This window comes from Choloepus didactylus, chromosome 17 (genome assembly GCF_015220235.1).
Source record: "Choloepus didactylus isolate mChoDid1 chromosome 17, mChoDid1.pri, whole genome shotgun sequence".
Classification (NCBI taxonomy): Eukaryota; Metazoa; Chordata; class Mammalia; order Pilosa; family Megalonychidae; genus Choloepus; species Choloepus didactylus.
Window position 1 is genome coordinate 43,408,548 of NC_051323.1, and position 27,554 is coordinate 43,436,101.

The window sequence follows — 27,554 nt, forward strand, 5'->3', positions numbered from 1 at the left end:
ACCCCAAAAGTTGTCCACAATTTCCAGGGAAATTTCTTGTTCCTCATAGTTCCTTTTTTGTTTTGAAACAGCCGGCAGCTTCAGCAGCTCCTCCTCCACAGTCGTCAGAAAGTCAAGGAAGTCGTGGTACTCTGTGGACCCCAACTTCAGCATCTGTTCTATGTCTGGTTCATGAACTACGTCTGTCTTGGAATGGTATTTCCTTTTTTCTGTGTAAGATACATGCTCAATCTTCACAGTATGGATTTTTCCTGCCACACTAAAGTTCTTCAACTTTGGGATCAGAAAGTCTGCAGTGTGGATCAAGCTGCAGCTCTTTAAATGGCTTCTCTAACCCCTTCTCATAATACATTTGCAAAATTCCTCCAGGTAAGACTTTGAGAAAAACTGGCCCCCATTGCCGAGAAGACATCATGTTCTTCTTCTCAGGAATTCTCAGCATGAAAGACCATCCGGCTTTTGGCTGACTCCGGAAGAGAAGATGGGGGACAAAGGAAGAGGCAGTGTCTTCAGCATGTAGACATTGCAAAGACAAATTTCCAAGGGACTCTTGATTCTCAGCTGATTGGAGATGTTCAAGCTTCTCACAGATGTAGTTGAGTGAGCCCTGATTCAGGCTTTTCTGATCAATAGGCATCTCTTTGTCTCCTGAAGAGAATGTCTTTCTGCTTCCTGGGTGGTCACAGGTGAACCGGGAAGCACTTCCTTCATCTTTCCAAAATGGACTTGAAAAGGAACAGTCCTCCCGAAAATACTGAAAGTGGGGAGCATCACCATGGAACCCAAGGCTTTCACTCTGGTGGGGGCTAATTTCATTTGAAAGACCCATTTTGGGGACAGAATGTATACACGAGGAGTCACTGGGCAAGGAAGCATGGGATAAACAGGCTGGTTTACTAGGAGATAAAGAACCTGAACCTGCCCCTGGTATGGGGAGGGGACTGTTTGACGATGATTCCGGTATAGGATAAAGCACATGAGCTCCTGCTTTGGGGATCCCAGGAAATCCTGGAAAGTCTTTGGTAGGTGTAGAAAGAGGAGAGTTACTTGGAGGTCCTGGACTGAGGTAGAAGTCCACGACAGGGGAGGAGAGAGGGGTGCCACTGGTGGAGGAGGAGCTGCTGGGGAACTCCTTGGGGCCAGAAAAGTTCAGCTTCAGCCCATTTGGTCTACAGGCACCTTGATTCTCTAGAGGGAAATTCTTTGATTTTTGAGAAGATTGAAAAGCAGAGTCATCGTCAAATGTGACCCAGTTGCCTGGGTTTGTGGAACACATCTTTGGGATCAGACTGTAGTCTTGTCAATGGATCAGGAATGTTGTCTCTGTTAAAGAAGAAAGAGAAAATAGGAACATAAAAAGAAAGAAAAAAGTCATTAGGGGTCTTTAGTTCTGAGAAATACTCAGATGTAAAAGCAACCATATTTGATTAACTGAGTTCAAAGAAATGCTTAAGAACTGTACACTTCAAAAAATATTTATTTAGAGGTGAACTCTATTTTTGCTGTTGTTTATTTTGTTTACACACACTCCATATCCACCAACCACACTCCAGTCCCTCCATCCCGTTAACCTCTAATCCACTTTCTGTCTCTGCAGATTTGCTATTTCTAGACATCTCTCATAAATGACAACTTTATGTTTCTTGCTTATGTCACTGAACATATGTTTAAACTGTAGAACTTCCAATTCAATTAAATAAGCTTTTATTTCAGTGGTTCCTATGTAGCCAGATCTTAATAGTGCTGTGGAGAATAAAGGAGGAGAAGGAAAAAATCCAACTTATAATGAGTTTATAACCTATTGGCAGCTCAGAAATATGTGGGGTTTACAGTTTAGAAGCATTTTCAAATTCAAGATCTCAATTATCAAAGAACCTGTGAGATGTTTATTATTATCCCTATTTCATACCTGAGATTACTTGAGTTTACAGTGATTGTCTAAAGTCACACAGTTGGTAAAAGGCAGAACCCATATATATTTTTAATAGCTCTACTGAGATATACCCTAAAAATCACCCTTTTAAAGTGTACAATCCTGTATTTTTAGCATATTCAGAGTTGCGCAACCATCACCACTATCTAATTCTAGAACATTTTCATCCTCCCAAAAAGAAAACCCTGTGACCATTAGCCTTCACGTCCCATTCTCCTCCCTCCAGGCCTTGACAACCACTAAACTACCTTGTTCCTATGAATTTGGTTTTTCTGGACATTTCATATAAATGAAATCATACAATAAGTGGCCTTTTGTGACTGGCTTCTTTAACTCAGCACAATGTATTCAAGATTCACTCATGCAGCATGGATCAGAACCTCACACCTTTTTATGGCTTAATAATATTCTATTGCATATATACTACATTTTATTTATCCATTCATCAGTGATGGAATTTGAGTTGTTCCACTTTTCGGCTATTGCAAATAAGGCAGCTATGAATACCTAGGCCTTGAACACAGGACACTTCAGCACAACCTAATACAACATACATTTTTAAAATCATTCTAACCAGGGGCCATGAGCTGTAAGGGCACAGTGCTGACCTGGCGGGTGGGTAACACAAATGCTGGGCGCTGCCTGCCACTCACTAGCTCTGAATAAAGACTCTCCAGACTTCAGCTCCACCTTCATAAACAAGGGATTAGACTAAAATGATCTCTGAAGTCTTTTTCCAACCATAAAAACTATTCTATGATGATTGACATTCCAACTGAAATCTTTTTCAAAAGCAAAAATAGTGTTACCACTAAGTAGATGGGCCATAGTGCTGGGATTTTTAGCCAAACTTCCAAAGTGACAGAAAGAAAAACTCCATGAGATAGACTGAAGTGAAAATGCAAAACCTGCTGAAATAATGCCCACAGGTAAGGCATATATCTCTGCCTCCAGCCCACTTTCTCACCTCCCCTTATGGATAATGAAGTTCTACAAATGCAATCATTCAAGCCTGGAAAAGAGCGAACACAAAGAGAAAGAGGGCCCGGGGCTCTGCTGGGGACAGGGTGCACTCAAGGTTGTTATTTGCTATGTCTGCATGTTCCCGAGGGCCCAGAAACACACAGCAGAACAGCAGCCAGGGCCCGCTGGCTCTTTCTGGGAGGCATTTCACTGTCTGCCCACTAGGCTGGAGGTGCCATGAAGCACTTTCCCCTCAGAGTGGGAAGAGCAGTGTTTCAACAGAGGAAATCAGTAGCAGTATTTCTTGACACCTCCCCCCCATCGGCCCTCTTCAGAGCCAAAATAACTCCTAATATAAGGTAAGCGCTCATGAAAATATTTACTTTAGTTGGGTTTATTTAAAAAAAAGAAAAAAAAAGAAAAAAGAAAGAGAAGACCGAGGGAATAACTGAGCTTCAGACTGAATTCTATTCTGATCTATACAGAACATTTTGCCTCATCAGTTTTCTCTAGGTAGCTTCAAAATTTGGAAGTGATGTTGATTTCTTCAGATTTTCCTTTTTACGAGACAAAGTGATTTCCATAAGCTGGACAAAGAAACCAACCCAATTACTTTGTAATAGAGCCCTGAACTTTTTTAAAGCAGACCTTGCAAATAATCTCTGACCTTGGGCCCCAAATCTATGCAAATCACATTCCCCACTTCCTATGCATGACTCCTCCTTAGAAAGCACTTGGCAAATATATATAGAATTTAATTCAACCAAACAGAATTCTGTATTGCATCCAGTAGGAACCCAAATATCTGTTCCTGTTTAAAAGGCAGGCGATTTGAATGGTAATGTCTAGAGATGTAATAATTTGGGAATATTTAAAAAGCTTAGAATAAAGGTGCTTATATTAAAATGGGTATCATGTCCTAATATATTTTCAGGACAAGTTTTCTTACTAAATAACAAAGTGCTTTACCAAACGTACAAATTAAAAACTAATTTGCACATGATGAATACAAAGAGTATGCTCCTAAAGAAAAAAAAAAAAGGCAGACATTAGAGGCTGTTTCCAATTGAGTCTAAGGCTCCAACTCTCTGTAGTTATTGGTGGGTTTGTTTCTTCAGGTTTGTCCCACTGTCCTCCCCCTTTCTCTGTTTCTCTATTGTTTTTACACTCACTTCCATTTTTCCAACCCCTTTCACCCACTCCATCTGCACGACATCATCTTTCTACTCTGACGTCATCTTTCTACCAATCAGTTGGCTCAGAGTCAACAACTAGGATCAATTCCATCAACAGTTTCCTTCCCTCCTAATCCTCCGCTCTCCTCACCCCAGCAGGGAAGGGGGTCATGACCTGTCCAGAGCTTTGTCTGTCAAAAGCCCTTTTAGTCTCTGGGAGGGATGAGAAGGCTCAGAGTTGAGAAGTTGACATGCATCTTCCTTCATTCATCTGTGACTTCATCTGTTCAGACACTGGAACCCAAAAGTACTCAAGCATCAGCATCTATTTAATCTTCCTTTGTGTGTGTGTGTGCTGAACTGCAAATGAGTATGTGCCTCCTAGTGGCACCTCTGTCTTTAGCATTGACAGAGCCCTTTCCCAGGCCGCATCTCATTTAAACTTCGTAACAATCCAGAGAGGACCAGAGCCTTCTCCAAGGTCTGGAAGACAGCGCAGAGCAGGGAACCCAGGACTCCTGATGCCAAGTCCCCACCTGCCTTCCTCTGAAGCAAAGATTCCCCCAGCTTTTTCCATCCCACGCTGTAGGCTCAATCCCTTCATTCTGAGTTCTGTTTTCAGTCTATCTGGATTATGCTACAAACTTTGGAAGGCAACTCCAGGCAAAATTTAGAGACAGGACAAGACATCAAGACTGTAAATGAGGCAGAGATGAGAAAGGAAAAAGTATTATTATGAAAATGTCTAGAAATCAATTTCCGAGGTTTAAACAGTCTTAGTCTCCTTCAGACTATTAGACATCCTTTTCAGCTGGCTATATTAAATGCAGCATAAGAATACATTTAACTCTAGAACAAATTAAAAGCAGATGCACCTGCCCATTCACACCAGAAAAAACAAGTATATAGGTAAATGTTGATTTTCAACCTTTTATATCAACACATATGACAGACGGCATTCAGAAGCAAAACACATTGTATTGGATGTACTCAAATATCAACAACCCCCCAAAATATTTAGGGAAGTCCTAAAAAATTCTACCCACCATTCTAAAATGTGGGTCAGCAACAGAGGGCACCAAACAACAGGAAAACAAGAAAGCTGCATATACACACAATTCCTGCACTCCACCCCTTTCTTCCACATATGAAATCATTTTTTAGAGTGGCATTGCCAAGTTGGCTAGCAAAAAGATCTGCTAGCAAAAACTGGCAGAACCATTTTTCACAGACATTGGGAAAGAGTTAGAGGGGTTCAGTAATTTGGTGGGTGCCAAATCCAGAAAGGAACAACTTTAAAAATGGTAGGAGACCTTCATGGTACTTTCACTGGCCCTATCACCCCTCCATGGCTCAGTGTGAAGCCAGCTGCACTATCATTACAGACCCTTGATCCTGGTTCTGGAGGGAACAGAGCAACAACCCCCACCATGTGTATACTGGGAAGTATATATACATGTACATGTACTGTGTACATGTACATATACATCATATGCATATACATATACATATATATATACATGCCAGTTTGTCTGGTGGCAGCCTGAAGAACTTAACCAGGTCACTCATATCAAACTAGTCATTGAAGAACTTGCCCTGCACAGAGAAGCAGCTTGCAGACAGCTAACTCACTATAAGAAGCAATCAAATTGCAGTGGCAATGAGGCAAAGGATTACCAGCTTTAAGATATACAATACAGCAGCGAATACCAGAGGGAGCATTCTGATCTTTGTAAAAGGAGGAATTCTAAAAGCATGAACACATGCCCAGAATAAAAAACACACTCAGAAAAGACCAGAGAGTACCCTATACTTTTGCCTTGGTTTGATCAGGTTCATTGTTAGGAGGGCTAAGCTCTAAAGGAGTTTTTTGTATTTTTTTTGTTAACTCCTGACATTCAAAGAAATCTCTGTCATATCACAAGCCAGATACAAAATCAAGGAATGGACACTTCAGGAACTAAAGTCAAGAGTCAACATATTAAAATAGTAAAATCTGCAATGTGCAACAAAAGATTACAAGGCTTACAAAGAACAGAAAATGATGATCTACCCAAAAGAGCAAGATAAAACATCAGAAACCGTCAATGAAAAAAAAACGAGACTTTGCACAAAAGACAAAGACTTTTTTTTAAGATGGTCTTAAATATGCTCAAAAAGCTAAAGGAAAACATAGACAAAGAACTAAAGGATATCAGGCAAATGATATAAGAACAAAATGAGAATTTCAATAACGATAGAAATTATAAGAGAATCAAGCAGGAATACTAGAGCAACAACTAAAACAATAAAAAAATTCCCTAGGGGGATTCTAGAGCACACTGGACCTGGCAGAAGAAAGAATCAGTGAATGTGAAGATAAGAAAATTGAAATTATCCAGTCTGAGGAGCAGAAAGAAAAAAAAAGTGAAGAAAAGTGAACAGAGACTAAAAGACCTGTGGGACAGCATCAAGAATACCAGTAAATGCATTATGGAAGTTCCAGAAGGAGAAGAAAGAGAGAATGAGGAGAAAGAATATTTGAACAAATAAAAGCTGGAAACGTCTCAAATTTGATGAAAAACATGAATATAAACATTGAGGAAGCTCAGCAAACTCAAAACAGGATAAACTCAGAGATCCACAACCAAACATATTATAATCAAACTGACAATACCAAAGGAAAAAGAGAATCTTGACAGCTGCAAGAGAGATGCAATGTGTCACGTACAAGGGACGCTCAATGAGATTAAATGCTGATTTTTCATCACAAACTATGGAGGCAGGAAGGCAGCGGGAAGACATACTTAAAATGCTGAAAGAAAATAGTTGCCAATCAAAAATTCTACATATAGTGATACTGTCTTTCAAAAATGAGGGTGACATGAAGATTTTCCAGATAAACAAAAGCATATGGGATTTGTCACCACTAGACCTGCTCTATAAGCAATGCTAATTGGAGTTCTTAGGGTAGATCGAAAGCAGCATAAAGATCTCTGGTAAATATAACTGGATGGGTAACTATAAACACCAGGATTGTTGTATTTTTGGTTTGTAATTCCACTTTTTATTTCTTAAAGGATCTAAAATGCAAACGTATAAAATGTAAAGATAAATCAATAGTTTTGGGCAAACAGTGTATAAAAATGTAATTTATGACAAGAACAACATAAATGTGGAGGGATGTAGGGGTATAAGAGCATGGTTTGTGGATGCTCTTAAAGTTATGTTGGTATCAAATCAATAGAGTATTATAGATCTAGGATGTTAAATTTAAGCCCCATGATAACCACAAAGAAAAAATCTGAAAAGTAATCACAGAGGGAAATAAGGGACTCTAAATGGATCACTACAAAGGATTAACTAATCTCAAAGTAGCCAGTAATGGAAGTATTGAAGGACAGAAAAGATGCAAAACTTACAGAAACCATAGAGAAAAACGGCAAAAGAAAGTCATGCAATCTCAGTAATTACATTAAATGTGAATGGGTTAAACTCTTCAGTCAAAGGGCAGAATGGATAAAAAAGGATGACCCAAATATATGCTGTTTACAAGAAATTAACCATAAATTCAAAGATGCAAGTAGGTTGAAAGGGAAAGTATGGAAAAAAATATTCCATGTAAAGAGTAATCAAAAGAGAGCTAGGGTGGCTATACTAATATCAGATTAGACTTTAAGTCAAAAACTTGTATAAAGAGGAGGATCTAAGGTGGTGGTATAGAGAGGAGTGGAAGCTAGTTAGTCCCTCTGGAACAACTAAAAATAACCAGGAACAACAGTATATAATTTGGAATAACTGCGGGGGGGGGGGCAAACATGACCATCCACTCATCATACACCAACCTGAATTGGGAGGAATGCCCAAGGTCACAGCATAAAATCTGTAAGGAAAAACTGCAGATCCAAATTGGGAGATCCCTCCCCCCACAGGCTGAGATGCAAAGCCTCATGGTGCTAGAGAGAAGCTCACTCCCAGCAAGCAAATATAGCTCAGCTGAGCTCCAACTGGGGTTTTAATTAGCGAGTGTGAACTGCTCACTATGAGCTACGAATCCCCAATAAGCAAAGAGAGGCTTTGGGTGATGACTGATCTTGGAGAGCCAGAGGGTCGCCGTGGACTAGCCCTGAAGGGAACTTTCTGTCCCTTTTTTGGCCCAGTGGAGAAAGTCTCAGCCGTTTTCAGTTCCCAGTGCTCTGACCCAGACAAGGGTGGAGATAGCACAGGCAGAGAGAAACGGATGAAATGCTAATGACCTCTCCCTAGGAGGGGTCTATCTTCTCTAAGAGGAAAGGAGTGTGGCCCAGCTCTACTACCTGCCTTCCATTCAGAACCAGACCCTAGAGCCTGGGGGAAAACAGCCACAGGCCACACCTCCTTACACCAGGCTGGAGCTACAGGATGACAGGCACCACATGCTGGGTAGAAAAGCACAGTGACCTGAGGCATCACAGGGTGTACCAATTTTCTAAGACATACCCTCAGGGAAACAAAATACTGAATATTTCTTCCTTCTGGGACCTAAGCCCATTCTGGTCTGGGAAAACCTGATTGGGGTAATCAAGGAAACCATGCCTCGACAACAGAAAGCTACAACCTACACCAAGAAAAATGAAGTTATAGTCCAGTCACAGGAACAAACTTACATTTCAACTGAGATACAGGAATTGAAATAACTAATATTAAGTCAATTCAAAAAGTTTAGGGAAGATATGGTGAAGGAGCGGAACCATATAATGAAAACACTGGGCATACATAAGGTAGAAATCAAAAGTTCGAAAAAACAACCGGCAGAATCTAGGCAGAAGCAATAATAGAGGAAATAATCAATGAAAATTTCCCATCTCTTATGAAAGACATAAAATTATGGATCCAAGAAGCACAGTGTACCCCAAACAGAATAGATTCGAATAGGCCTATGCCAAGACACTTAATAATCAGATTATCAAACATGAAAGATAAGGAGAGAATCCTGAAAGCAGCAAGAGAAAAGCAATCCATCACATACAAAGGAAGCTTGATAAGACTATGTGTGGATTTCTCAATAGAAACCATGGAGGCAAGAAGGAAGTGAGGTGATATATTTAAGATACTGAAAGAAAAAAGCCACCAACCAAGAATCCTATATCCGGCAAAACAATCCTTCAAATATGAGGGAGAGCTTAAAATATTCTCTGACAGACAGACAATGACAGAGTTTGTGAACAAGATACCTGCTCTACAGGAAACAGTAAAGGAAGCACTGCAGACAGAAGGGAAAAGACAGGAGTGAGAGGTTTGGAAAACAATTTTGGGACATAGTAGCACAGCAATGTAAGTACACAGAATAAAGATGGCTGTGAGCATGGTTGAAAGAGGAAGGTTGGGATCATGTGGGGCACCAGAATAAAAGATGAATGATAAAAACTGGGACTGTGTAACTCAGGGAAATCTAGGGTGCTCAATCCTTGTAATAAAAGGTACAAATATGTTTTTACATGAGGTAAAACAAATGATGTCAACATTGCAAGGTGTCAAAAATAGGGTGGTATTGGGGGGAAAATACAATCAATGCAAACTAGAGATTATAATTAACAGAAACATTGTATTATGCTTCCTTTAATATAACAAAAGCAATATACCAAAGCTAAATGCATATGGGGGGGGCGGGAATAGGGGAAGGCTGTGGGACTCCTGGCATTGATGATGTTGTCTGACTCTTTATTCTACTTTAGATTAACGCTATCTTTCCTTTTGTCGCTTTCTAGCTATGAAGTTTTGGTTTTGTTTGTTTTTTCTCTCTTTCCCTTTTTCTTTTGCTTCTCAACCTTCTTTGACTTTTCCTCTGTCTTTGTGGAAGAAATGGAGATGTCCTTATATAGACAGTGGCGATGGTGCTGAATACATAGACATGTGACTATACAGGGAATCAATGATTGTTTACTTAGGATGGAAGGTATGGTGTGTGAACAAAATCATATTGAAAGAAATGGGTTGATGAAGAAATCCTGAGGGCACTATATTGAGTGAAATAAGACAGACACATAAAGGCAGACATTGCAGTGTCTCACTGATATGAACTAATTATAATATGTAAACTCATAGACATGTAATATAAGTTACCAGGATATAGAATGAGGCTAAAGAATGGGGAGCAGTTGCTTATTATGAGCAGAATGTTCAACTAGGGTGAACTTAAATGTTTGGAAATGGACAGGGGTGATGGTAGCATGTTGTGAGAATAACTAACAGTGCTGAACAGTGTGTGAAGGTAGTGGAAAGGGTAAGCTCAGAGTCGCACATGCCACCAGAAGGAAAGTTGGAGGTTAAAAGACAGGAATGTATAAAACATTGAATCATGTGGTGGACAATGTCCATGATTAACTATACAAATATTAGAAATCTCTCTCACGAACTACAACAAATGTATGACACTATAACTAGAAGTTAATAATAGAGATGCATATAGGGAAAAAATATATACCTATTGCAAACTATATACTACAGTTAGTAGTATTTTAACATTCTTTTGTCAACAGTAACAAATGTACCATACCAAAACTATAAATCAATAATGGAGGGGGGCATGAAAACACAACATGCCCAAAACTTATGAGATGCAGCAAAGGCAATGCTCAGAGGGAAATTTATACCTGTTAATGCTTACATTAAAAAACAAGAAAAATCTAAAATCATATACCTAACTTCACACCTGGAGGAACAAGGAAAAGAAGAACAAACTAAACCTGAAATGAGCAAAAGGAAGGAAATAGATAAGACCATAGATAAACAAAATGGAGGCTAGAAAAACAATTGAGAGAAGCAATAAAACCAAACATTGAATCTTTGAAAAAAATCAACAAAATTGACCAATCTTGAGCTAGACTGACAAAGAAAAAAAGAGAGAGGAAACAAATAATGAAAATCTTTAGAGTATATGTTACTGAATATGAATGTTAATGGATTAAACTCCCCAATCCAAAGAGACAGGTTGGTAGAATGGATAAGAAAGCATGATCCAACTATATGTTGTTTATAAGAAATTTACTCTAGACTCAAAGACACAAATAGGTTGAAACCTGAAAGGATGGACAAAGATATTCCATGCAAACAGTAACCAAAAAAAAAAAAAAAAAAAAAAGAGCTGGGATAGCTATAATAATATTGGACAAAATAGACTTTAAGTCAAAAGCTGATACAGAAAACAAAACAAAACAAAAGGACACTATATAATAATAAAAGGGGCAATTCACTAAGAAGAAATAACAATCATAAGTATTTATGCATATATACCCACAGTGCACCAAAATACATGAAGCCTACTCTGGTAAAAATAGACACCCCAACAATAATAGTTGGCAACTGCAATACACCACTCTCATCAATAGATAGAACTTGAAAAATATGATAAATGAACTAGACCTAACATATACAGAACATTGCATCTCAGAAGAGCAGGATACACATTCTTCTCAAGTGCACATGGATCATTCTGAGGCTAGACCACATGTCTGGTCACAAATCAAGTCTCAATAAATTTAGAAAAACTGAAATAATACAAAGCATCTTCTTCTCTGACCATAATGGAATGAAACTGGAAATCAATAACACAGAATTGGAAAATCCACGAATATATGGAAGTTAAATAAACTCACTTAAACAACCAGTGGGTCAAAGAAGAAATTGCAAGGGAAATCAGTAAACATCTTGAGACAAATGAAAACAAGAAAACAACATATAAAAACTTATGAAATGTAGGAAAGGCAGTGCTGAGAAGGAAATTTATAGCCCTAAACACATGTAAAAACAAGAAAGTGCTAAAATCAAAGACCTAAGTGTATACCTGGAGGAACTAGAAAAAGAACAACAAACTGAAGGAAAGAACAGAAAACTGAAGCAAGCAGATTGAAAGAAATAACAAAGGTTAGAGCAGAAATAAATGAAATTGAGAATAACAAAAAAACTAGAGAAAATTAACAAAACCAAATGTTAGTTCTTTGAAAAGATTAATAAAATTGGCAAACTCTTAGCCTGACTGACAAAAAAAGAAAACAAGGGAGACAGAGAGAAGACACAAATAAATAAAATCAGAAATGAGAGGGGGAACATTACTACTAACCCCACAGAAATTTAAAAGGCTCATAGGATCATAAGAGGATACCATGAACAACTGTATGCCAACAAATTAGACAATCTAGAGGAAACTGACAAATTCGTAGAAGCACACAAACAACCTACACTGACTCTACAAGAAACAGAAGACCTCAACAGACCAATTACAAAGAGATTGAATCAGTCATCAAAAATCTTCCAACTATTCTTTCTGCCCCCTTCTCTTTTCTTCTCCTTCTGTGACACCCAAGATGTGTATGCTTGTGACTTCATGTTGTCAATCATTTCCCTGAGACCCTGCTCAAATTTTTCCATTCTTTTCTCTATCTGTTCTTTTGTCTGTTTGAATTTGGATGTACTGTCTTCTAGCTCACTGATTCTTTCTTCCACCTCTTCAAATATGCTGGTGTATTCTTCTAGTGTATTTTTAATTTCATCTGTTGTGCCTTTCATTCCCATAAGGTTTTTTTTTCTTTTGCATGCTTTCAAGTTCTTTGTGCTCACCCAGTGTCTTCTTAACATCCTTTCTTTTTTTAAGCCATCTCCTTGAATTGATTTAGGAGATTTGTTTCAACATCTTTGACTAGTTGTTCTAATTGTGTATATCCTCCAACTTTTTAATTTGTTCCTTTGACTGGGCCATATCTTCCTGTGTCTTAGTATGGCCTGTTATTTTTTGCTGTATCTGGGCATCTGAGGAAACACAGACAGCTAAAAAGCACATGAAAAGATGAGATGCTCACCTTCATTAGCTATTATGGTAATGCAAATCAAAACCACAATGAGATATCATTTCACACCTACTAGAATGGCTGCTATTAAACAAAGAGGAAACTATAAGTGTTGGAGAGGATATGAAGAAATAGGAACACTTATTCACTGCTGGTGGGAATGTAAAATGGTGCAGCTGCTGTGGAACAGTTTGGCGATTCCTCAGCAAGCTAAGTATAAACTGCCACATGATCCAGAAATCCCACTAATAGGTATATACCCAAAAGAACTGAAAGGCAGGAACGTGAATAGACATTTGCACAGCGATGTTCACAGTGGCATTATTCATGATTGCCTAAAGATGGAAGCAACCTAAGTGTCCATCAACTAAAGAATGGGTAAACAAAATGAGGTGCACACATATGATGGAATATAACTCAGCTGTAAGACGGAATGAAGATGCATTTACCTGGAGAACATTATGTTGAGTGAAATAAGCCAGACACAAAAGGACAAATATTACATGATCTCACTAATATTAACTAAATAAAATAAGCAAACTCATGGAGTTTTTATCTACAATATAGGTTACCAAAAGATAAAATGAGGATAGAGAGAAAAAAACCTGATTTGGATATCCAAGGAAACCATGCCTAGACAACAGAAAATTACAACCTACACTAAGAAAAACAAAATTATGGCCCAGTCAAAGGAACAAACGTACACTTTAACTGAGATACAGGAATTTAAACAACTAATGCTAAATCAATTCAAAAAGTTTAGAGAAGATATTGCAAAAGAGATAAAGGCTGTAAAGGAAGCACTGGACATGTATATGGCAGAAATCAAAAGTTCAAAAAACCTACTAGTAGAATCTATGGAAATGAAAGGCACAACACAAGAGATGAAAGACACAATGGAAACATACAACAGCAGATCTCAAGAGGCAGAAGAAAACACTCAGGAACTGGAGAACAAAACACCTGAAAGCCTACACGCTAAGGAGCAGATGGAGAAAAGAATGAAAAAATATGAGCAACACCTCCGGGAACTCAAGGATGAAACAAAGTACAATAATGTACGTATCATTGGTGTCCCAGAAGGAGAAGAGAAGGGAAAGGGGGCAGAAGCAATAATAGAGGAAATAATTAATGAAAATTTCCCATCTCTTATGAAAGACATAAAATTACAGATCCAAGAAGCGCAGCGTACTCCAAACAGAAGAGATATGAAGAGGCCTACACCAAGACACTTAATAATCAGATTATCAAATGTCAAAGACAAAGAGAGAATCCTGAAAGCACCAAAAGAAAAGCAATCCATTATATACAAAGGAAGCTTAATAAGACTATGTGCGGATCTCTCAGCAGAAACCATGGAGGCAAGAAGGAAGTGGTGTGATATATTTAAGATACTGAAAGAGAAAAACCACCAACCAAGAATCCTGTATCCAGCAAAGCTGTCCTTCAAATATGAGGGAGAGCTCAAAATATTTTCTGACAAACAGACGAGAGACTTTGTGAACAAGACACCTGTCCTACAGGAAATACTAAAGGGAGCACTACAGGGTGATAGAAGACAGGAGTGTGTGGTTTGGAACACAATTTGGGGAGACGGTAGCACAAGAATGTAAGTACACTGAACAAAGGTAACTATGAATACGGTTGAGAGAGGAAGGTGGGGAGCATGTGAGACACCACAAAAAAGGAGGAAAGATAACGACTGGGACTGTGTAACTTGGTGAAATCTAGAGTAGTCCAACAATTGTGATAAATATACAAATATGTTCTTTTACGAGGGAGAACAAGCAAATGTCAACCTTGCAAGGTGTTAAAAATGGGGAGGCACTGGGGGAGGGATGCAATCAGCATAAACTAGAGACTGTAACTAATAGAATCATTGTATTATGCTTCCTTTACTGTAACAAAGGTGATATACCAAGGTGAATGCAGATAAGAGGCGGGGATAGGGGAGGCATGTTAGACACTTGACATTGGTGGTATTGTCTGATTCTTTATTCTACTTTGATTTAAGGTTATTTCTCCTTTTGCTGCTTCCTAGCTGTCATTTTTTTTGTTTCCTCTTTCTTTTGCCTCTCTACCCTCTTTGACTCTCCCTCCTGCCTTGTGGAAGAAATGTAGATGCTCTTGCTTAGTATGAGCAGAATGTTCAATTAGGATGAACTTAAATGTTTGGAAATGAACAGGGGTGTCGGTAGCAAGATGTGAGAATAACTAACAGCGCCGAATGGTGTGTGAATGAGGTGGAAAGGGGAAGATCAGAGTCATATATGTCACCAGAAGGAAAGTTGGAGGTCAAAAGATGGAAATGTATAAAACTGAATCCTATGGTGGGCAATGTCCATAATCAGCTCTGCAAATACTAGAAATCACTTCATGAACCAGAACAAATGTATGACAATACAATTAGAAGTTAATAATAGAGGGGCATATAGGGAAGAACTATATACCTATTACAAACTATATACTACAGTTAGTAGTATTTCAACATTTTTTCATAAACAGTAACAAACGTACTATATCAATACTAGGAGTCAACAATTGAGGGGGGTTGGTTAGGGATAGGGGATGTTTAGAGTTTCCTTTTCTTTTTTTCTTTTTTCATCTTTCACTTTATTTCTTGTCTGGAGTAATGAAAAGTTTCTAAAAATTGAACAAAAATTAAGTGTGATGGATGCACAGCTGTATGAGGGTACCCAGGGGCAAGTGATTGTACACTTTGGATCTTTGGATAATTGTATGGTATCTGAACAATCTCAATAAAAATGAAAAAAAAAATGAGGATAGAGAATGCTTAATTTGTGCAGAATTTTTTAATAAGGTAGACAGTAACTTCTTGGAAATGGATAGAAGTGATGGTAGCACATTATCACGTGTGTATATAATAGTGCTGAAATGTGTGTGTGATTGTGGTTGAAATGGGAAGTTTGGGGTCATGTATATCACTAGAAGGAAAGCTAGAGAATGAAATAGGGGACTGTATAACATAGTGAACCCTGTGGTGCATGATGAAGGTGGTTGTACTAATTAGTATACATTATGTCCCCCAGAAAAAGCCATGTTCTGTGATGCAATCTTGTGGGGGCAGACATATTAGTGGGGATTAAGTTGGAACCATTGGATTAGGTTGTTGGCATGGAAATGTGCCCCACCCAACTGTGGGTGATAACTCTGACTGGATCATTTTCATGGAGGTTTTGCCCCACCCATTCAGGGTGGGTCTGAATTAAGTTACTGGAGCACTATATAAGCTCAGACAGAAGGAGCGAGCTTGCTACAGCCAAGAGAGACACTTTGAAGAATGCACAGAAGTTGCAGATGAGAAACAGTTTGAAGATGGCTGTTGAAAGCAGACTCTTGCTCTGGAGAAGCTAAGAGAGGACAAAACACCCCAAGATCAACTGAGAGTGACATTTTGAAGAGGAGCTGCAGCCTAGAGAGGAACGTTCTGGGAGAAAGCCGTTTTGAAACCAGAACTTGGAGCAGATGCCAGCCACGTGCCTTCCCAGCTAACAGAGGTTTTCCAGATGCCATTTGCCATCCTCCAGTAAAGGTACCCGATTGTTGGTGTGTTACCTTGGACACTTTATGGCCTTAAGACTGTAACTGTGTAACCAAATAAACCCCCTTTATAAAAGCCAGTCCATTTCTGGTGTTTTGCATCCCAGCAGCATTAGCAAACTAAAACAGTGGTTAATAGTACAAATATGAGAATGTTCTCCCATGAATTAGAACAAGTGTATGCCACAATTACAAGTTGCTAAAAGTAGGGTGGTATGGGGGAAAAATGCACCTAATGCAAACTATGGACTATAACTAACAGTAATATCTTAATGTTCTTCCATCAAATGTATCAAAGATACTACATGGAAATTAAGTGTCAATAATACAGGGGTATTTGGAGCATGGGGTTTTTGCTTCTGCAGCTATGAAAATGTTCTAAAATTGGTTATGGCTATGTAAGCACAGCTCTGTGGTTATACTGAGAGTCAGTGATTGTACACTCTAGATGGATTGTTTGGTGTGTGAATAAAATTTTGATGGTGGGGGTAAACACTACCAATGAAGAAAAGCCCAGGACCAGATGGCTTCACAAGCGAATTCTACCAAACATTCCAAGAATTAACACCAATCCTGCTCAAATTCTTCCAAAAAATTGAAGAGAAAAGAACACTACCTACCTCATTCTATGAGGCCAACATCACCCTAATACCAAAGGCAGATAAAGTTACAAGAAAAGAAAATTACAGACCAATTTCTCTTGTGACTATAGACCCCAAAATCCTCAACAAAAAACTTGCAAATTAAATCCAAAAGCACATTAAAATAATTATACACCATGATCAAGTGAGTTTTCTCCCATGTATGCACAGGTAGTTCAACACAAGAAAAACAATTAATGTAATACACCACATCACCAAATCAAAGGGAAAAACCACAAGATCATCTCAATTGACACAGAAAAGGCATTGGACAAAATCCAGTGTCCTTTCTTGATAAAAACACTAGGAATAGAAGGAAATTTCCTCAACACAATAAAGGGTATATGTGAAAAATGCACAGCTAACATCATACTCAATGGCAAAAGACTGAAAGCTTTCCCTTTGAGATTTAGAAGAAGACAAGGATGCCCACTGTCACCACTGTTATTCAATATTGTACTAGAAGTTCTAGCCAGAGCAAGTAGGAAAGAAAAAGAAATAAAAGGCAACTAAATTGGAAAGGAAGAAGTAAAACTTTCTCTATTTGCAGATCACATGATCCTATATACAGAAAATCCTGAAAAATCTACAACAAAGCTACTAGAGCTAATAAATGATTTCTGCAAAGTGGTGGGGTATAAGTTCAATACCCCCAAATCAGTAGTGTTTCCATACACAAGCAATGAACAATACTAAGATGAAATCAAGAAAAAAAATTCCATTTACAATAGCAACTAAAAGAATCAAACATTCTGGAATAAATCTAACCAAGGATGTAAGGGACTTGTACATGGAAAACTACAAAACATTGCTAAAAGAAATCACAGAAGACATAAATAAATGGAAGAACATTCCATGTTCATGGATTAGAAGAGTAAATATTGAGAAGATGTCAATCCTACCCAAAGCAATATATGGATTCAACACAATCCAAATCAAAATTCCAACAACTTTATTTGCAGAAATGGAAAAGTCAATCATCAAACTTATATGGAAGGGTAAGGAGCCACAAATGGCCAAAACCATCTTAAAAAAGAAGAATGAAGTGGGAGGACTCACACTTCCCAACCTTAAAACTTATTATAAAACCACAGTAATCAAAACAGCATGGCACAGTAGCACAAGGACAAACAATAGACCAATGGAATCAAACTGAGAGCTTAGAAATTAACCCTCACATTTATGGCCAACTGATTTTTTACAAAGGGGCAAAGATGAATCAATTGGGAAAGAAAAGTCTCATCAACCAATTGTGCTGGGAAAACTGGATCTTCATTTGTAAAAGAAAGAAGGAGAACCCCTACTTCACACCTTACAGAAAAATCAACTCAAAATGGATCAAAGACCTAAATATAAGAACCAGAACTATCAAACTACTATAAGAAAATGTAGGGTTGCATCTTCAGGACCTTGTTTTAGGCAATGGTTTCTTAGACTTTACACCCAAAACACAGGCAACAAAAGCAAAAATAGGTAAATGTGACTTCATCAAAATTAAAAACTTCTATGCCTCAAAGTACTTTATTATGAAAGTAAAATGATAACCTACACAAATATAAAAATATTTGGAAACCACATATCTGATATAAAGGTTTAATATCCAGATATATAAAGAAATCTTTCAAATTAACAACAAAAAAGACAGACAAACTCAATTACAAAATGAGCAAAAGACTTGAACAAAAATTTTTCCAGAGACGATATACAAAGGACAAAGGGCCAGAAAGCACATGAAAAGATGCTCAACATCATTAGCGATCAGGGAAATGCAAATCAAAACCACAATGACATACCACTTCAAACTCAGTGGAATGACTGCTATTTTTTTTTTAATGGAAAATTGTAAGTGTTGAAGAGGATAGTGAGAAACAGGAACTCTCATTCATTGTTGGTGGGAATGTAAAATGGTGCAGCTGCTGTGGAAGACAGTTTAGCGGTTCCTCAGAAAGTTAAGTATAGAACTACCATATGAACTGGCAATCCCACTACTAGGTATATACCTGAAACAGTTGAAAACAGGGACTTGATCAGATATTTATACACTGATGTTTATAGAGGTATTATTCACAATTGCCAAAAGATAGAAGCAACCCGAGTGTTCATCAGCTAATGAATGGATAAACAAAATGTGGTAAATAAATGTAATGGAATATTAGCCATAAAAAGGAATGAAATTGTGGTTCATGCGACAACACGGATGAACCCTGAAGACATTGTGGTGGGTGAAATAAGCCAGACACAAAAGGACAAATATATGATCTCACTGATACGAAATAATTAGAATAAGCAAACTCATAGAGTCAGAATATAGAATATAGGTTACCAGGAGAGGGGTTGGAGATAGGCAATGGAAAGTTAAGGCTTAAAATGCACAGGGTTCCTATTTGGAATGATGGAAATGTTTTGGTAACAGATGGTGGCGATGGTAACACAACATTGTGAATGTAATTAACAGCACTGAAATATATATCTGAATATGATTAAAAGGGGAAATGTTAGGTTGTATATATGATAATAGAATAAAATTTTTAAAAAATCCATAGAACTACCCTACACAAATAGTGAACCCTAAGTTAAACCATGGACTATAGTTACTAGTGCAGTTATAAAAGTGTGCTGTCATCAATTGTAAGAAATGTTCCACACCAATGCAAGGTGTTAATAATAGGATAGTATATGGGAATCCTGTATTTTATGCATGATTGCTCTGTAAACCCATGACTTCTCTAATAAAGAAAAAAAAAAAAGAAAGAATATAGAGGTATGTAGCAAATAACAAATATTTATTATGTACTTAGTATGTGCTCACGGTACGCTGAGAGCTGTACATGCATAATCTCATCTAATGCTCATCATCATTTTGCAGAGGAGAAAAATAAGGCTCAGAGAGGTCAGAGTACTTGCCTAAATTAACAGCCCATATGAGGCAGAGCCTGGAGTGTGACTCAGGTTTGTTGCATCCCAAAGCCCATGCTCAATACCATCATCCACCCCAGAGGTCCAGAGGGATCTGATGACTTGCTGGTGTCAGGTCTCCCAAATGTCACTGCCTGGAACTTTCCACTATCCCACCCTGCAGTAAGGAGACAGCCCCAGGGTAGGAGCCACCACTACCTAAAGCCAGGAACTTTCTAAGCCTGCAGGATGCTGCTCTCATCTGAAAAGAGCCTATTTCTCCACGAAGACCTCCACACGTGGGCATCAGGCTCTGGGAAAGGCAACCTCTCAGATCAGTTTTCCCCAAAGGTTACTACAGAACAACAGCTTGGTATCAATTTAGTTCCAATTCTGAGCACAGCTTTCATAACTCCACCTGCCTCATTTCCTGTCCCTTCCTGACTACCCTTAATGATTAAAGAATTTTCAAAATTCCTGTCTAGCAAATACGTTCAGGTGTCACACTCTCTTGTAGTGAGTCTTGATACACTGTCTAATGCCCCAAACTTACTGTAACTCCCTTGCAAAGTTCTTCCTTCCCACGCCACCCTCCTCTATTTTCAAAGGTCTACTGCTGCTTTCTTTGCAGTTTTCCTTTACTTTTCTACAGATATAATTCAAACAAAATGTAAATATAAAGTTCTATCCTTTCCTGCAGATTGTCTTTCAAAATCAGATTAGATGCACTTAGTTGTTAAATCAGCATTCCAAGTCATTTGTAGCTGAAGGCTGTCCTCGCATAGACACACATCTATGAAGAAAAATACCCTGTGAAATGGTAGCTTCTCCATACCTGCAGATGTTGGGGAATACCGATGCTAACAGGCGTTCAGCCGAGCTAGGGGGACCTCACCAACACCTCTCAGCAGCCTCTTGATATCAGCCCCAACAGAACCATTGGGCTGACTCCTACTCAAATTTCAGGGACACATCTGGACCCCCAGCAACGCCCACGGTGATGGGAATCTCCCCAGCAGAGAAGATTAAATGCAGTCCTTTATGCCTTGACTTTTTTGCTCTGTAACAATGCTGCATAATCTTGAGAAAGAATGTCTTAATGTCAGTGTCTGTGTGGTTTCATTGGCTGTTCCCCAAATGAGGAATTGCCTCAATAGCAACACTGCAGCTAGGCTGGAGCTGCGTTTGCAAAGCCTCCTTATTGTTTTTGTGTGCTGGGAGCTCTTCAGTTGGGGTGCTCTCACTGCTATTCAAGGTTGTACATCCTGAAAACAAAGCCAATGACAGGGGCAGCCCCGTGTGCAAAAATACACCCATGAAGAATTTCCATAAAAGTTTGCCATCCAAAGTGTTTAAAATATCATTCCTCTCAAGTGTATTCCTTTAAATGGAACTAAAAAGTAAAGGTGAAAGAACACAAACTCCTAAGTAATTGTGAAAAGTCCTGCAGAGCACAGTCTCATCTTAAATCACAGAAGTGCCCACAGGTTGCATGTACCGTACGTAATATTAGCACATATGTTCTGCAGCCCATAATATTTAATCACAGACATGTGTGGCATTTAGTTCAGCTATGTGACAGGAAATACGATTTGTAAAATATTTAACTAAAGCAAAATCTACTCATTCCTTCAAACACTATCAGTGCTGGTTCCAACTCAACTCCCCAAGCTCGCTCCTCCCATGTGGCATTTAACTTTCACATTTCCAAGATGAAATTGGGTCCTGGCTATTTTTCTAACCTTGTTTTAATAATCTGCTCATTTCCTAAATTCAGAGAACAGTTTGAACAGATGCCAATCCAAACTGGCTAACCTCAGAAGATGGTCTTTACATATCAAAGAAAGGATCTGGAGCTGGGCAGCCATTCTGAGTTCAGAATTTTATTATCATCATGATATTTTTATGGAGTATCCACGCCATGTTGATGTCACTGTCATAGATGCTACAGAAATTTGTTCATCTGAAGTCTCTGAGCCTTAGTTTCCTTAGCTGTAAATGGTAATACTATAACATCTACCCCATATGTAAACTGTCTCAAAATAGGTACTTAACATATTAGTTTTCCTCTCTTCTTCTAGCCCTCTTCCTTCCTTTCCCTCCCCCTCAACCCCAGACCTTAGAACATTCACCTTCTCTAGTCAGAAGGAAATGAAAGAGTCTAGATTCTGGAGTTTCCTTTAGCACCAGGTCAACTTATTACAAATCCTGTTCTAGAACAGTGTCTCTATTCTCCCTAGCTCGTGACCATGCCTTCCTGTCCTCCAGATCTGATCACGAGGTTTCTGTCTCAGTCCCTTATGCCTAAATCCCTGCTCAGGAATTCTCCAGCCAGAGAAAATCAGGGTTGAAGCCCAGTGTATGCAGAACTGAGTTGTGAAATCAAAGACACTACTTCATCAAGCAAGTCAGCTCAGCACCTGCAGATGTCAAAAGTAATCAGGAAAAAGACTAATAAAGTGATGGAGGTCCTTCTATGTCTGGCTGATGGGCTGAATGGCTAAAACTTAAAAACGTGGGACCATGCTTGTCAGCTATAACCCAAGACTCAGCATCACTCCACACCAGTGGTCCTCAACTGGGAATGATTTAATGCCCTGGGGGATATTTGCCAATGTCTGGAGACATTTTTGGTTTTCACAATTCCAAGTGATGGCTACTACTGGCATCTAGTGGGTAGAGGCCAGAGATGTCACTGAACATCCTACAATGCACAGGACGGCCCCTACAGCCAAGAATTACCTGGTTCAAAATGCCAATAGTACTGAGGCTGAGAAACCCCGCTCTGCTTTGAGAGCAAGAGAGCATGTGAGCTGAGAACAAACCAGCAAGCTGAGAATGTGGCACACAGGGGCGGGCTGTGTCTACTTGATAGACAATGAATCGGAGACTTAGGTCTGATGATCTGCTTGAGATGGCACAACTAAGAAATAGTGCCATTAGAATCAAATCCCACTTCTGGCCAGAAATCTCATGCTCCTTCCACTGCACCACACTGACTTCCAGGGCAGAAATCAGCATAGGAAAAAGAGTAGCCAAAGGAATATGCTTTTTAAAAAAAGGTGACAGAGCTTGGAAACCAAATGAAATCTAGAAAACAAGGGAAAAGGGGGAATTTGGTACTTAGAACTTCAAAGCCATGTGTAGGAAAAGTGGGAAAAGGGACTGGTTTTCAATAAATTAGATCTGAGGAACAACCAAGTGGAAACCTCTAGCAGAGGCTGGAAATAAGAGACAGTACCCTAAGAGAAAACTAAGGGCTACAGATGTCAAACTGGGGAGTCTTTCCATGTTAAGTGAGAGGTGAATGCAGGAAAGAATGGGAGAGGCTACAGGGGGCCCAAGGCTGAGAACTGAGGGGGAGAGAGGAAGAGGAAATGGAGAAAAGAAAGAAACACAGCTGGGAAAACCAAAGTAAAACCAGGAGATGCAGGGGCCCAGGACAGGAAAACAGTCCCTCACAGAGGGAGCTTTGAGTTTAGTGATTGGGTTAGCGGGGACAGCAGTGGGGGCAATTTCAGCAGCAAGTGGGGATGAGGCCAGGCTGCCAGTCTGGAAGCAAAAGGAGCATGTGGCCCATTCTCCAGCATGGATGGGGGACCCACGGGCAGAGGCAGGGCTGGGTCTTCCCTGTCTTGCCCACCCTACCCACCCCATGTACCTGTTCCTGGGCTTCCTGAACCGCTGTGCCCCAGAGTACTATGTTGTTTCCAGGCCGGACCAGTTTCTACCTCTTCAACCCTATCTACCTTTGGTCTCAGGAGCAGCACAAAGAGGGTTCCAGGGCTTTCCACTCTGCAACAAATCCAGCCCACTCCTGGCTGAGGAAGGAGGCAGAGAAGCTAGCTGTCCTTCAGGCAAGGGCCTGCAAACAAGGCCTGCTTTCAGGGCTGCCTTCTGGTATTTATGTTCCTGTACATTCTTGAGTGGAAAGAGCAAAGTGCACAGAGAGAGATGAGAAAGGGCATTATCCCCACATGGACCCCCAGGGCTGGGCTGGGGTGCAGCATCCGGGGCTTACTTAGATGGTGGCCTCTGAATTTTGATTCTGAATTCTCAAAAGAAAACTATGAAAATGGTTGTGGGTTAAAGTTAGCTGAAGGAGGCCTGACTCAGACCACGCATTTTGAAATATGCAAATTCTCCTTTCCCCTCTCCCCTGCAGGCCCACAGAGATATGCAGATAGTTCTGGAAGTTTAAAGTACTATAAAGAGGAATTCTCTCTTAAATATTTAGTGGGAGGATAACTAAACCACTTGGCTATGAAAATTGGTCAAGTAATTTCTCTTAATTACCAGGTAATTGCCTTTAGTGGTTTGAGAAGAGGCAAGTAGCTAGACATCCCATTAAATAAAGGATATTTAAAGCTTTAAAATGTAATTCCTTCCCACACACTAAATGTGCCATGAACAGATTGGAATGGTCTATATGAGAAGTTAAGGCCCACCATCCACCCAGAATCTCTACTCTTGGATGCTGGGCTTCGGAAAACATCTACCAAATGGTCTGGTACAAATTCTTGCACCACATCCCAGCTAATCCAGTCCTTACGTAGTGAGGACTCCCTAAGTAAGACCCTCGGGCCTGGGTTCTGGGTAAGCGCCACGGCAGTCACAGAGATGAGTAAAGCCTGATGCCTGTGTCCTGTGGTGAGAAAGCCTCTCTTCTAGGTAGAGAGGCTTGTGCTTGACTCCCAACTCTGGGACCTGGAACAAATTATTTAACTCTCTGGGCCTGTTTCCTCAGCCTTTATAGTTACCTTTTAGGGCTCTTCTGCACATTCAGTACAATGCCATATGGAAAATGGCAGGTAGCTGGTGGTGATCAGAGATAGGGGCTGTCACTCCTATAGATTCTTGCTCCTGAGGTGTTTATAACTGGTGGGAAACACCAGAAAAAACGCAGTTATGCACACGCTGATCAGCGCTGTAGCAGGTCTCCTCTCTGACTGCCCAAACTGGACCACAAACCTCAGAGCCAACCTCAGAGACGCTCAGGGCTGCGTGCCTGCCCCAGAGCCAGATAGAAATTATCTGGGGATTAATTGTTAAGCATTTTGATTCATCCATGGCCATTCCTAAGCTGTTGCTGACCACTAACTCACCCAGAAATGACCACATCACTGTGGGTACACAGGCAAGGACCAGTGAATTACTGAGAAAAAGCATGTTTGCTACTATCCTCTCCACTGCCAAGGAATCCATGAACATGCATGTGCATAAATGTGTCACAATTTGAGCAATCCCAAGACTAGGGAAAGATTAGAAAATTCATTTGAGGTCCTACTTAAAACCCAGTTATAAAAGAAGAACATTTACTTGGGGTTGTCATCTCAAATGCAGGTATCAGCACACAAAAATAATATTCATGTGTCTCAGTCCCCAGGGAGTGCTTGCAAACATGTATGTGAATTTTCCTGCAATTAAAGGCCACCACAGACTTTAATGTAGAATTTCACACTGAAAGCAAAGTCTGATTAGAAATGTGTAAGTGGATATGAATGAATGGATTTGCCAACTGTTTCAGCAGTGGGCACCACCTATGTTAAATTTACAGATCTCTGAGTCTCAACCTGGGCCGAGCCCATGGCAAACCGACCTTCTTCACTCCAACTCTGAGCTTCCATTTAAATGAGTAACTCTCAACTCCTCAGGAGCCTGCTCCGAGGCCACAGCCACGCCAGCCATGCGTCCCCACAGCCCTGCTGAGGCCCACCAGCTCTGGTCACCCCCGGCCGAGAGACCAAGGTGCTCAGCCAGCTCTAAGGTGCTGACAGGTCTCCATGGGTCAGGACCCAGGGCTCTACCTCTCGCCCAGGTCCCTCTCTCTGCTGGACCTTCACACTCCTGCTCATGGCGCCTCCAGGACCCTCTGGGTAGGCCCCTGAGGCTGTTCAACTGCCCTATAGCTGGGAGGTTGGGGAGAGTTCTGTTCTACCTCTACTTCTGTCTGGCTCTGGAAGTCAAAACAAGTCACTTGAGCAAGGGGTTTCCAAGGTCCCTTCAAACTCTTAATACTCCACAAGGATTACTTCCCTTGTCCACAGAAAGTATGTGCCTCACTGAAGACCCTTCCTGTCTAAACTCTTTAGGACTTCTGCAACCATGCTTCAGGCTGGAGGTTTTCCAAGGATGATGGCAACAGTATGTGCCATCACATGTGCTCTTCAGAAGTGTCACCTTGCCCCTCCCCAATTGAAAGGTGGGGTCTATTTCCCCTACCCTGGAATCTGGGTGGGCTCTGTGACTGCTTTGACAAATACAATGTGGCAGAAGGGGCATCATGACAATTAGGGGCATAGCATAGCCCTTGCCTAGCCCAGAGGCTTCAGCTTCCTGCTTGTGGAAGCCCTGAGCCTCCACATCAGAAGCCCAGGTCACCCTGCTGGACAGAGAAGCCGTACGGAGGAGCCAGGCTGAGACAACACCATGGACATTCCAGCCCAGTCACTGTCTCACTGTGACATGACAGACTCCAAGCAAGAACCACCAGCTGAGTCTACTCAACCCTCAGAATGGGAAGAGACAACATTAAATTGTTGTATTTAGCCTCTATGTTTTGGAGTGGTTGTTGTGCAGCAATAGATAATGGGAGCATTGGGCAGTGCAGCCTTGGGACCAGCGGACGCAGCTCCCAAAGCAGATGTGGGGACTGGGAAGGTCTGGCAGAAACAAGAGCACAGGGTCACTAACTCCCAGAGCAGGTAATAGCCAGGGTCCAGGATGGAGCTCCCAATAGCACTTTGTATTTACACCATCACAACTGTTTTTACAGCAGCTGGAGTGAACCCCAGAACAGGGATGGCCTGGGTCTTTTAGTGCCTGGATCCCCTGTCCTGGTTAGGGCTGAGGGGCTGGAGCCCAATAAATGTTTGATGAATGAGTCAGCGAAAACTGCACCTGACACTAAAGCCAAGTGATGATTCATCCCAGAGCTTCCTCCATGCTTCCTGTAGGGCAAGAAGCATGCCAAGGAAAGTGTAGGAGAGCAGCTGCTTCTAGCTGGAAAGGAAAGGGGAGAGGCAGCAGCAGAGGTCATTTCTGACAGGGGAAAATTCACTGCTAGGCCCAGGCTTGCCAGGAAATCAGGATCTCCATTTAAGCACCTGCCCAAACCCCAGGCAGCTGCCAGGCCATGGAGGCCCCACCATCTGGGGTCAAGGAGGCCCAACTCAGGGAGGGTGTGCAGGGCATCAGGCTGAACGAAAAGGATGAGGTCTTTCCGGAATCAGCCTCACTCAGCTTGCCTGGCCCAATTCCCAGGGCTCAGGGGCAGTGGAGCCAGTAGGACAGGGGCAGGGCTTGGGGGGCATGGCCCTTGGTCATGGTACAGACATGGTACAGACATTGACCTCTGAGCTGAATTGCATACTCGAGCCCCTGGGAGCTTGGGGGCAGCGAACTTCCTTCACTGCAGAAGGGCCCAGCTTGGTTGCACTATGACTCCTGCCTTCTCATTCATAACCACTTCACCAAGGAAACCCCTATCTATAACCCAGCCCCTTCTCCCTGCTGCACTGCCCCACTTAGCTACATAACGTGGGTGCCCAGCACAGGTCAGCAGGCACCAAAGCACAGACACTAA

At 40.6% G+C, this 27,554-nt stretch overlaps 1 protein-coding gene across 1 annotated transcript in view; it reads right to left on the bottom strand.

Moving 5' to 3' along the window:
* The window catches only part of LOC119512483 (stonin-1), a 120,372-nt gene that overhangs the window by 78,898 nt on the left and 13,920 nt on the right, over positions 1-27,554 (bottom strand). The window contains 2 exon segments of the mRNA XM_037807181.1: positions 1-267; positions 269-1,323. Of these exon segments, the coding sequence (XP_037663109.1) occupies positions 1-267; positions 269-1,276 (1,275 nt within the window). The 5' untranslated portion in view covers positions 1,277-1,323.